Source organism: Parasteatoda tepidariorum, chromosome X2 (genome assembly GCF_043381705.1).
Source record: "Parasteatoda tepidariorum isolate YZ-2023 chromosome X2, CAS_Ptep_4.0, whole genome shotgun sequence".
Classification (NCBI taxonomy): domain Eukaryota; kingdom Metazoa; phylum Arthropoda; class Arachnida; order Araneae; family Theridiidae; genus Parasteatoda; species Parasteatoda tepidariorum.
The window spans coordinates 27,895,795-27,908,033 of record NC_092215.1 but is presented as its reverse complement, the minus strand read 5'-3'; the positions used below and the strand labels follow the sequence as shown (position 1 = coordinate 27,908,033).

Genomic DNA, 12,239 nt, shown 5'->3' with positions numbered 1-12,239 from the left:
GTTCCCATAGAGTTACATTCTTTATATAAATTATGTAAATTATTAAATAATTCTTTGTGGCATTACATCATGTATAGGTAAAATTGACATCTGTATTATAACTTTTTTATACCATTGCACTCAGGACAGCAAACTTCAGGTTTCATCACTGGATGTGTGCAAGGAATTTTGCAAGTAATTCTCTCACATTTGGTGACGCTATCCGAGCAAGAGCAGATTTGACAGATGTCTGAATGATGAATCCATTTTTGGCCATGTTCAACAACTTGACCTACACTATTGACACAACCTAAAAAATAATCATAGCATAAAAAGCATTCTTATGGATCAAAATATATAAGATGGTGAATAAACAAAAATATTTAACCTTAATTATTATTTGAAATACATCAAAAATTACTTTATTATGAACTCCTCAAATCATTGCACAGCAAAATCATTAATTACACCATCGTTATTAATAACGGTTGCAGTTATTATGTGCTTTAAAATGAGGCCACTACCTGGAGAAAACTGAATAGAACGAAAAAACAGGGAGTTACAGGGAGTTATAGAATAACTTGATGAGCAACTATCATTGATATAGCACAAAAGAGTGAAAATCCTCACTAGGAGAAAAAAGTTTATCACTAAGTGATATTGCAATAGAGATACTCCCCTAGAAGCAAAATAACTTGGGCCCTCATTGGGCCAATGTTCATGAATCTTGGCTCAGCAAAGTTCAAAGTGCTTTTATTTTTCCGATATTGACATTATATAGAATTTTCCGATTCACCAGATATTTTACAGCCACTTTACAGCCAATATCGGTCTTACATAGAATTTTCAGATTCGCCCGATATTTTGCATTCATTATTTAGCCAATGTAGGTTCTATATTTGCCAATGTATGCCCTATATAGGCAATTCTAGGACAAATTTAAAAAATCTAGATATCCCAATATTAGTCCCTCGGTGCATGTTCTTATAGGACCCATATCGAGCCAGTTTTGAACCCAATTGTGGCCAAGGTAAAATTGTTGCTATGGTCTTGTACTGAAATGTCATTTTACTACACATAGACGCCATTTCTATAACTATGACTTCAAACGTTCTGAAGTTAAGAAAGTGGATGCGCACTTCAGTGTGCAACCTGTCTTTTCAGATACATCAAATTAATATCTTTTTTATCAATAATAGAATAAAAATCTTTTAAAATAATTTTTATTAGTTATAGATAACTTAATAAGAAAGATATATTTTGGGTGGAAACTTTATCAGTACAACCTTTACAGACTGAGCAGCAAGAACCAGCCGGTAGTTCAGTAACAGTACAAAGAAGAGTTGGACATTTTTCTCTCACGCATGTAATATTTCCTCTTTGACATTGGCAACGTGAGCAAGGATCATCTGGTGGAGAAAACTGCATTTTATCTGGAACTAAATGATTCTTGTATCTGCAATCTAAAATTAATTTAAAAATTCACGTGAGCAAAAGTGTATGGTTGGTTATTAATATAAAACTATTAATATAATTAATTAATATTAAAATATTAATCTAATTAATTTAAATTTAAATATTTATCTAATATAATATAAATTCAAATTTAAATATTAATCTAATTAATTTAAATTGAAATTANCGAATAACTTTTTACGAATTATTTGATTCGAATCACTAAAAAGTAAAATTAAAATATTTTTCTAATATAAAATAAATTTAAATTCAAAAATTAATCTAATTAATTTAAATTTAACTTAAAATATTTATCTAATATAATATCAATTAATATTCAAATATTAATCTAATTATTTTAAATTAAAATTAAAATATTTATATAATATAATATAAATTGAAATTCAAATATTAATCTAATTAATTTGAAACCGAATACTAAATATTTCGAGGAATATTAGATAGATCAATTGTGCAATTATTAAAGCTTAGCTACTAAGCATTATTATAATAAATCATAAATTATAAATTATAAATAATAAATCAGAAATAATAAATCATTATAAATATTTTTAGATGTATATCTAAACAGAATGTCAAATATTTACCGCATTCAAAAGTGATATTAGTTGGATTAATTATGTAATTATTAAAGCTGAGCAACTAAGCATTATTTTAATAATTCATAAATAATAAATTGTAATAAATTTTTTTAGATTAGTATTAAAATCAAATATAAAATATTTTAGCATACAAAAGTATTATTAGTTTAATTAATTATATAATTATTAAAACTTAGCTGAGTATTATTATAATAATATTGAATATATACCAATACATGATGAACAACATTCACCAGGTGGTTTGACACCATGCGTACAAGTTTGGTGAGGACAACTTTCTCGTTCAGAGCACATAACAACTCCATTCTAAAATATTGTATAAAAAGGAAAATGTTATGAACTTATACAAAGTGGTCTCCAATAATTACCCTTAGCATCTATTTTTTGAATCCTTGACAAAAGTGTACACATTAGAGATCACAAATTATTATTTAAGCGAAAAAGAATATTATCGAAGTTAAACGAAAATGTACGGAGGAAATCGGACTAGAAAACTTCGAAATCAAATTGATTCTCTGATGAAATTTTGAACTTTTTCCAAATAATTCCACTACTTTGTTCCACACTCAAACAAATTTTGATACTTTCAGTAGCATCTTATAGTGATTTGTTCGATTTTGGTACAGGATTTTGTCAGTTTGAGACTCAAATTGCTTTTTACTGCACTTTTGACATTGATTCTAACAATATATATTTAGAGTGGCCATTACGGAACATCCAATATCATAATAGAAACAAATTACACATTTTAAACTGAAAAATTAAGAAAATAATATATTGTAATAAAAATATAATCATACTTATTCTAAAATACGTGATTTTTTATTAATACATCAGAAATGATTAATTTTCACATCATAGAACTCTTACAAAATCAATACATTTTATATGTCAGCATAAGATTTTAATTCTGATGACATTTTTACTGTCTTTGAAGGATTAAAATCTGAAAATATATTTTCAAGTTTTCAAAGAGTTAAGGCAAAATTGAAGCAGTATGAGCTTTGTTCATGCCTGTAGCATTTCCTGGTAAAACTATTAGTACTTTTTTTCTCAGATGTTCAAAGTAATTAAGTTGAATGCATTTTGTTTATAAGTATTTAGATTTTCTATTCCAATATTTTGGAATTGAAGTTAAAGATATATATTTCATTAAATTTCAATGTGTGAAAAGACTTACCATGCAAACACACGTTTCGCAAGAATCATTTGAAATTTTCCATCTTTGACCATTGGTATACTCTTTATTTTCAAATGTACACTCTGAAAAGAAGCAAGTACAGGCAGACTTAAAATTAAATCAGCACTAATTTCTTAAGCACAAAATATATTTTGACCTGGATCCCATATTATCCCATTCGAAAACATTGTGTGTCCCGAAAATTAACGATGATTTAAAAAACAATTTAAGAAAAAAAATGGAAAGAGTAAAAGGAAAAGTACTGTTAATTGCGTTCCGCTTAAGAAACCAGAAAATTTATCATCCCTAAGTTTAAAAATTAAATGAAAAGTTCATCAATAGATGGGGCTGTTGACTAAGAAAAATTATACAAACCTAAAAAAGCAATGTTTTCAAAATAATCATTATTTTTATAGCGCAATATAACCACCAACATTACGTAGTCTACACTGTAAAAACTTTCAGAAACTAATTTTGACTTGACAAAAATGTTTCCGAAAATCTCAGAGAACAATTTTTCAATATCGATCAATTGAGAAACATTTCCGTTATTTTCAAAAGTAGGAAACTGAATCGCATTGACACAGATTCAGTTTCAGATACCGTAGCTACCACTACAAGTGTTAAATTCTATTTCACTAGTATATAAGACATGTTAACTCGATTCTATCTTGGAAGATCTTTCGATAGATAACGTTGACTTTACTGGTAACGAAGTCCCACAAGAGGTTTCCGAAATATTCAGAAACGCTTATGGGAAACGCTTCATATTAAAAAAAATTCGAAATTACAAATAATGCTTCAAAATATTAATGCAGTACTGCAAAATGTTTCTGTATATTACAGAAAGAGGTTTCCGAAATATTCAGAAACTTTTTTGAAAACTACATGCACCGTAGCTACCCCATGTATTCAAAAACGTTTCGTGATATTTTTTACAGTGTACTGACAACGTTACGCTGACAAATTAGGTCATTAAGCTGAAATGGTTCAGCATACAGCAGTAAATTTTGTTTTACAATGTTTCCGACGGATCAGCGCCCTCTGTTGATGAACTTTGTAACTCATTTTGAAACTTGATGAGAATAAAGAAATATTTTGTTTAACAGAATGCAGTAAAATAAACATTCTATATTGTTCATATTGGCAACATTAATGGCTAATTCGAATAAGCGATCCAACTCATTTGATTCGAATAACTTTTTACGAATTATTTGATTCGAATCACTTCTCATGAATAATTTGATTCGAATTTACGGTCCGAAACATTTTATTGCAATAGTGATTAAAATTGCTTGATTCTATAAACGATCTGAATCAGTCAATTGAATTAGAAATCTCAAAACATTTTTCTCTAATCAGTGAGCTGAACCACGAGATTTGAATCAGTAATTCGAATCAGTAAATTCGAAATATCTATCCAAATTACTTGATTCCAATCAAATAATACCTAAAATATTTTTCGTATAATTTACTTCATTCCAAATTGCTATATATTTTAAATTGTGGTCATTTAAAAAGAATACAAAGAAACTACATTATTTATTAACTACATTATTTTTTTACCACAAATGTCATTACCGACAGTACAGTAAATTTACCACATTTTTTTTTCTTTATGCATTATTTAAGAAAAATAAAAGAAATTTATTTTAATTTAATACAATACACTCTTGCTTTCATTTAATTTAATACAATACACTCTTACTTTAATTTAATTTAATACAATACACTCTTACTTGGGCATTGTGGACAACATCCACCTGGTGGAAACACAGGAATTTCACATGTATCTTCTGTATCTGGACATTTAATAGGTTGACAACGAACTATACTTTTCTGCAAAAGAAATCAGTATATTTTCTTTAAAAACGATATCCGCATTATTTCAGCTAAGAACTACGAAATTATATTTATTATTGTAACTTTAATTATTGTTAAAATATTAACTTCAAGATAGTAATGGAATTAACCATTAAATATATGTTCCACTAAACTAGCACATTTGGTTAAGGCATCACCCATACCGCTGCTAGGGAGCTGCTGGGTTTTGAGTGCGATCCTAGCAGCCGATTAACCGGCTTGTATAAATACAGAATGCTTCATGATTAATCTTCTGTAACAGAAAATACTCTCTTTTGTTGTTATGTGAAAGTTTGGAGAAAGGTATACCAGCTGAAGCGCTGTCCTTTTCGTCTGATCGATGTCAAAATTAGGTGAAATTTTGACCACGGCTTTTAAAGGAAAGAGCCCAGAAAATTTAGATGCTTAGCCATGATTGATTGTGAACTGTAAAAAAAATCTGTTTAATTCACAGAAAAAATTGTCAATTAAAAATGGATGCTAGTTCCTTAAGCATATAAGCACTGTTATTTTAACAAATTATCCCCATTTTTTTAACAAAAAAAAAAACTCTGTTATTTTAACATCAACAATGAATTTCGATAAAATAAGTAAGTCAGCAGTTCGTTCGGTGCGAGCCGAGTGTAGAATTTATATATCCAATCAATGTTGAGGTTCAGACCCAGGTCAGCTAATTAGAAGACGAGCGCATCTGTGCCTTGAGCCTCGGCAGCTTTAGGGTTTAGTTATAAAGAAAAGTTTTAAACTGCCTTTATCTTAAAAGTCTTATTAAAATCATATTTAAGTGCAAAAATGCTTAAAACCAGATTGCCAGATTCCCAGATTGCGGTTATCCCCTATATTGTGGGAGTCAGAAATCCGGATCTATCGAAAAAGTTGTATGCTCATTCAGAGAAAGTACATTTTTGTGTCTGATTTCGTAACTTAAAATACCGTCTGCTCTTATTACTTAGCATATTTGAGGTCACCCCCTCAAACCTTTAAGATTGAGTCCTAGAACGTGAAGATCCGATCATTAGATCAAAAGTTACTCAGGGTGGTTCGTTTTTCTGGTGCACTGTACATATAAATGTAAGTTTTATTAGTGCTAGCACCTAATCATAAACTAGAGTGCAATAACTCCAAAAAAAATATCTTACTTCGCAGGAACAGTTCATACAAGGATTAAAACTGGGTTGAAAAATGGTACCATCTTCATACACTTTTCCGTCATACTGACAATCTAAAAATAAACAAAAATCACATGATTGTTGTTGTTATCAATTCTTCGTGATGCAGTACTAGCTAGATCAGATTCATGCGCCCGTTAACTGTGGAAAAATCAAGCATCAAATGCGGTTGCAAGGATTAATCTTTGAGTTCTAGATTCATGCAAGCAAGGATACAATCAGGAGAAACAGGATTGATTATGCACTTTGTACATGTAGGGAGGACCCTGCTCCTAGACTCGAAGGCCATTGATTTCAAATGTCTGCTAATGAGTCGTGATGCAGCATTTTGATGAAATCTGTCTCCCTTTAAATCCAAGACACCACCTGAGCGCTGTCGAACATACCAGAGGTGGACGAGGGGAATAATGATTAATAAGTAATCTTCATACACAGTAAAAAATGGATACTCAAATTTCATGAAACTTTTTTCGTTTTTGATGAAACTATTTCCTGGTATATGCTATAAGCGAAAATATTGTCAGTGTGACGAAACAACTGCGATCACTTCTTCCAGCGAACACCTTTCGTCAAAATTAAGGAAATATTTTGTCATTCCATTTTTTTCTCCATAAAACAAAACTCGCTGCACATAATGTATTTAACTTTTCTAATAAGTGCTTCGTGGACGCCATGTAGATGGAACAATGTCGCCTAAGCAACACAAGAAGGACAGATAAAACAGACTGATAAATTACATCACACCTGAGGCGGGATTCTAACCCTACATCTTCCTGATGCGAGACCAACTCCTTGACCACCATACATCCCGGTTGACTTTTACCATTTTAATTTCGATCACGTAGTCTTCACTCTTGTTTCGTCACCTAGTTAATAATTTTCCTCTACGATGAAGTTTCGAGTTGATGAACTATTTTCGTCATACATTTGGGACTCAGGGCTGAAAGCCCATATATATCAAGACGGAAAAGAGTAAAAACTGGTAACAAATAAATTTCATTTTTTAGCTTTTTTCCGGGAATAATAAAAATCTATAACTACCAATTGTTTTTAACGGATACAATTTTTATATTGAATTGCTTCTTCGCCGAGAAAAAATTACTTACAGTGAATTGTTTAATATTAAGAACAGAATAATTCCTCCCGAATATTATCTAATGTTGAAATAGTTCTCCTATCAGTATTTTCTCTTTTCCGTCTCGCTTTCAGGCCTGTTGGGACTTCGCGTTTCATCACTAATTACGTGATTTCGTTGCACAATAATTCTCATAATTAACAAAATGTAGCTCAAGGATTTCTGAATCATCAAAAGTGCTGAGAGAGTACAAACAAATCAATACAGTAAAACTTCAATAAAATGAGTATGAGAAATGAGAAGTTGACTATTATGACAACTTTCCAAGTCACTGTCAAAAGTCCAATAATAAAGATACAAAAATGAATTTTTTAATAAGCTGAAAATTACTAGTCTATCGCTATTGCGATAATTATTTTTAGGAAATGCATTTCTACTGTTTTAGTGAGCACAGGTGAGTACTTCATTTACGTCGCACTAGCGCTGCTCGCTAGCCTATTGCCGACAGTCTGGGAAACATCCCTGAGAATGATATGAAGACATGCCATCGCAATTTCGATCCTCTGCAGAGGGGATCTCATTCGGGAGGCCAATTTCTCAATTTAGACACAGATATGGAGGAAAGGATATTTCCTCCAGATCCCTGTGTCCATCTACTCAACGATAGACCAGATGACTTTCGATTCCACAGATTTTACGAGCACATATATCACTTGTACTTGGTGGGTCTTAATAGAGTCGAGAATCGAACTCCGCTCCTCCGGCCTAGAGTTAGATTCTCTAAACACCGGACTAATGCGGTCCTTTAAGTGAGCAGTATTGTACAAAAAAAATTGCATTTATATTCGTTGTTGTTGTTGTTAATTTACGTCGCACTAGAGCTGCACAATGGGCTATTGGCGACGGTCTGGGAAACATCCCGGAAGATGATCCGAAGACATGCCATCACAATTTTGATCCTCTGCGGAGGGGATGGCACCCCCGCTTTGGTAGCCCGCCGACCTGCGCGCGAAGTCGAGCACTTTATGGTAGCACAGTTTAACGAGGACCAATACCGCACACCCTCGGTCCCTACGCAGACTGATCCAAGTGGTCACCCACCCGCACACTGACCGCAGCCAGTGATGCTTGACTTCGGTGATCTGCTGGGAACCGTGTCTTAACGATCAGTCCACTGCGGGACTCATTTATATTCATTTATGCTATCAATATAGAAAAGGTAAAAATTATTATGATTTCATCTTAATTTGTAACCTTTTATGTATATAATATTACCCGTGTGTGACCATTGTACTATTTTTTTATTATTTTGCGCACTATACAATTACAAATAACCAATCTTTTGTTGTTGTAGTAAATGCAAACATACCTTTCTGACAAAGACGGCAGCATTCTTCATGTTGAGCATCAGGGTTTTTGCAAATAGAATGAAAGCAGTCAATTTTCTGGCAAGCAATATTCCCTTTCTACTGAATAAAGAACGAATAGAAAATTAAATGCAATACAACCTGATTTATTTTTTTCATTAAAAAGTTATCTTCAGGTGAAAAATAATATATCTGCATGAAACGAATCATACCGAACTAACTAAAAAGAAAATATACTTCAATTAAAAATTTTATTATTGTTTCATAAAAAAATTAGAAAGAAAATCAGCAAACTGCGAGCGCTCGAAACATGACGCTCTATGGGAAGACGAAACATGGAATTCGCGTCCAAACGAGAAGCATCGTATTTTACACACTCGAAATATACAGACATTTTTCTATTTCTAATATGAATCATGATGAAGAAGTAATTAAATGATGTATTAAACGATGACTTAAAAGATTTCCTAATAATGGTCAATACAAAAGAATAACAAATTATAGAATTATTAATTAATCAATTAACCCTTTAAGAACTAAATTAGTAGTAAATGATAGGAGAATTTAAATTTTTCCCCATCTTTTATAAATTGAGTTATAAACCTTATTGAGGAAAAGCTTTATTGCGTTGCTTTTAATTTTGATAAAAATCTTTATTAATGAATTGGTTATAATTTTGACGAAAAACATTATTCATGAATTGATTATAATTTTGATGAAAAAATTTTATATCAATTTTCCAGCTTTGTTAGAGTTTTTAATGATGTAATTAAACAGCCTATGGTTATTAAAAGATAATTTCTAAATGCTAATATAAATAATTTTATGTTTAGGTATTGAAATATTTATAATACTTTAGCAATTTCAATTATTTTTATTTCGTCAAAACAATATATATTTTTTAAATAATTAAAATATTGTTACCTGACATACACATTCGATACAACTTTCAGGGTAAAATTCTTCCGAGTGTTTCACATAATTTCCTCTGTATTCGCAATCTAAAATATTGTATTTAATTTATTGATTATACATCCAGTAAATTTCTTAAGCAAAGATGTAAACAGTTATGTAATCAAAATTTACAAAATAAATTCATAATTGTAACGAGGTTCATGCATACATAATCTGACTCTTACAAACAATATCAGTCTTCTAATTAAAAAACGGGAAATTAAACTGCTTTGAACACAGAATAATTGAACATTTGAACAGTAAATTCAGCGCAATTTTAAAAAATGCAATTTGTTTATAATCGAAATCTATGAATCTAATTTCAGATACAATGTGATTCGTATTCACTTACCTTTCTTGTTAAAAATGTTGAGAGATGTGAATTAATAATTAAATAATTTATGTCTAAAGAAAAAAAATATATAAAGCAAAAACGGAAGGACGAAGGATAATCCAATAAATACAGTGTTAGTGTGCTAAAATCCGATCATTAGATTAAAAATTATAAAATTGTTCCGTTTTTTATTTTACTCACTGTATAGAAAGACAAAATGGCCGGTCGATACGAATTCCGCACCCGGCAAGCACCAATCACAGTTCTAACGTAGCAAGGGGACTCCGAATTTCGTGGTCTTCCTCTCCATGCTACGCAAATGCAGGTTGGTTCTGTCAAAAAGTCCTCCACGTAAGCAATTTTCTCCCAATACTTGATCCAGGAGTTCTCTTGTCTTCTGGACAGGGTTAAAAATCAAAAGGCTGCGGAGTTGAACATTAGTAGCCGTAAAACAAAATTGTTCGGTTGTTCATCCATAATTATAAAATAAAATAAAATAGTTGATTAAATATGAACAATAGTTGATGTCAACGGCCATACCATGATGAAAATACCGGCTATCGTCCGATCACCAAAGTCAAGCATCATCGGGAACGGTCAGCACTTGTGTGAGTGACCACCTAGAAAACCGTTGGTATACCTTTTGGGTCGGGATAGCCTAGTTGGCAGGGCATTGGACTCGTGTTCGTGAGAACGGGAGTTTAAATCCAGCAGTCGAAGAATCCCCTTGTATTAAATGCTGACTGGTGCTCGTCAAATCTGTCGGGATCACAAAGTACTCCACTCTCCTATAACAAATCATTACCTCTAGGGGTACTGATCCAGAAGTTCCCTTGTCTTCTAGATTGGGTTCAAAATTACAAAACTATGGTGTTGAGCATTGGTAGTCATAAACTAAAATTTGGGTGAGCAATACAACGACGGTTATAAAATAAAATAGTTGATTTTGAAAAGGAACATTTTTTTCATTTTGTTCCAATAAATTTGTACATTATGATAATTCTGGACATAGATTAAAAAAAAGCAGTTTCACTTCTACCCCTTAAGCAAATTTTATTATCCACAAATTGTAAATACAGAAAATATGTGAGGTCGCTTATCACTTTATGCAAATTTCAGTTTCAAATAATATTAATATATTCAAGAAAACTTTGAACTACTTCTTCATCAGCAGAAACTCTTCACAAAGATAATAAAAGTATTCGCACATTTAAATGAGGAGAAAAGATTAAGAAGATTACCTCTTAACTTAGTAAATAAATGTCCTACCTTCGCAATGTCTGCAGCATTCTCCTGGAGTTCGTGCCGGATATTGGCAACCAGGTAAGGAACATTCGATGACGGTACAATGAACATTACCACCCTGTAAGATCAATAATTTTCTAAAATACTCAAGAAGGTTATACAATAGTATAACAAATGATTTTAATGACTTTAAAAGTTAGTCAAACATTGAGTATTTTACTATAAACTGGACTAGTAAAAAAGTATTAAAAATAAAGTGACCGCCGACATCAAAAAATTATAAAACTGGTAGCAAAATGTCTAAGAAAACATTCAAAAACTCACCTCTTTAATTTTCGAATTACTTAAAAAAATTATGAAATGTTTAAAAAAATATCCTTCAAAAAAAAACCACGTCTCTATCTTTCTAGTTATTAAAAAAAAATACTTATTAAAAACAGTGTGGGGGCCTTCTGATGTAGGAGGTGATAATACAGCAAGCCAGAAATATATTTAGAAAAGAGCCTGCGGTACTCCCTAGAGCAGAAAATGCAATCCATTGATTTAGAAATTTACCTTGCATGTGCAGTTGTGACAAGGACTCTCTTTCCAATGAGAATTTTCCTGATGAGGTCCACACATCGAGCATTTTGGACAACATTCTCCTGGCAAAGTCACAAGAGCGCTTTCCATACATGGCTTCATTGGCTCACATGCCACAGAAGTGCACAGTATTGAACCCTTTTGACATAGACATTTTAAACAGGGATTGTGAGCATCTATAAAGTCTTGTCCATTTGTATACATTATATTATCCTTTTTACAGCCTAAAAAACAAAGAGAAAGTTAGTGAATAAAAAAAGAGGGATTTTACTTTTCAACGGGATGGGAATAGTGGATCCTTTTGGATTTCCGATTAAAAATGTTCAATTCTATAGTTTTTCAAGTTTTAGGCCAACACAGAAGACAACAGAGTTTCTGGGAGCTACTGTGGCTCAGGGGATAGAGCGTTAGCC

The 12,239-nt window shown here is 31.6% G+C and overlaps 1 protein-coding gene across 1 annotated transcript in view; it reads right to left on the bottom strand.

Moving 5' to 3' along the window:
- Positions 1-12,239, bottom strand: part of LOC107439018 (kielin/chordin-like protein) — a gene marked incomplete in the record, with an annotated part of 149,883 nt that overhangs the window by 87,751 nt on the left and 49,893 nt on the right. The window contains 10 exon segments of the mRNA XM_071188088.1: positions 113-289; positions 1,266-1,442; positions 2,267-2,363; positions 3,238-3,320; positions 4,977-5,076; positions 6,240-6,322; positions 8,714-8,810; positions 9,636-9,712; positions 11,269-11,362; positions 11,800-12,050. Of these exon segments, the coding sequence (XP_071044189.1) occupies positions 113-289; positions 1,266-1,442; positions 2,267-2,363; positions 3,238-3,320; positions 4,977-5,076; positions 6,240-6,322; positions 8,714-8,810; positions 9,636-9,712; positions 11,269-11,362; positions 11,800-12,050 (1,236 nt within the window).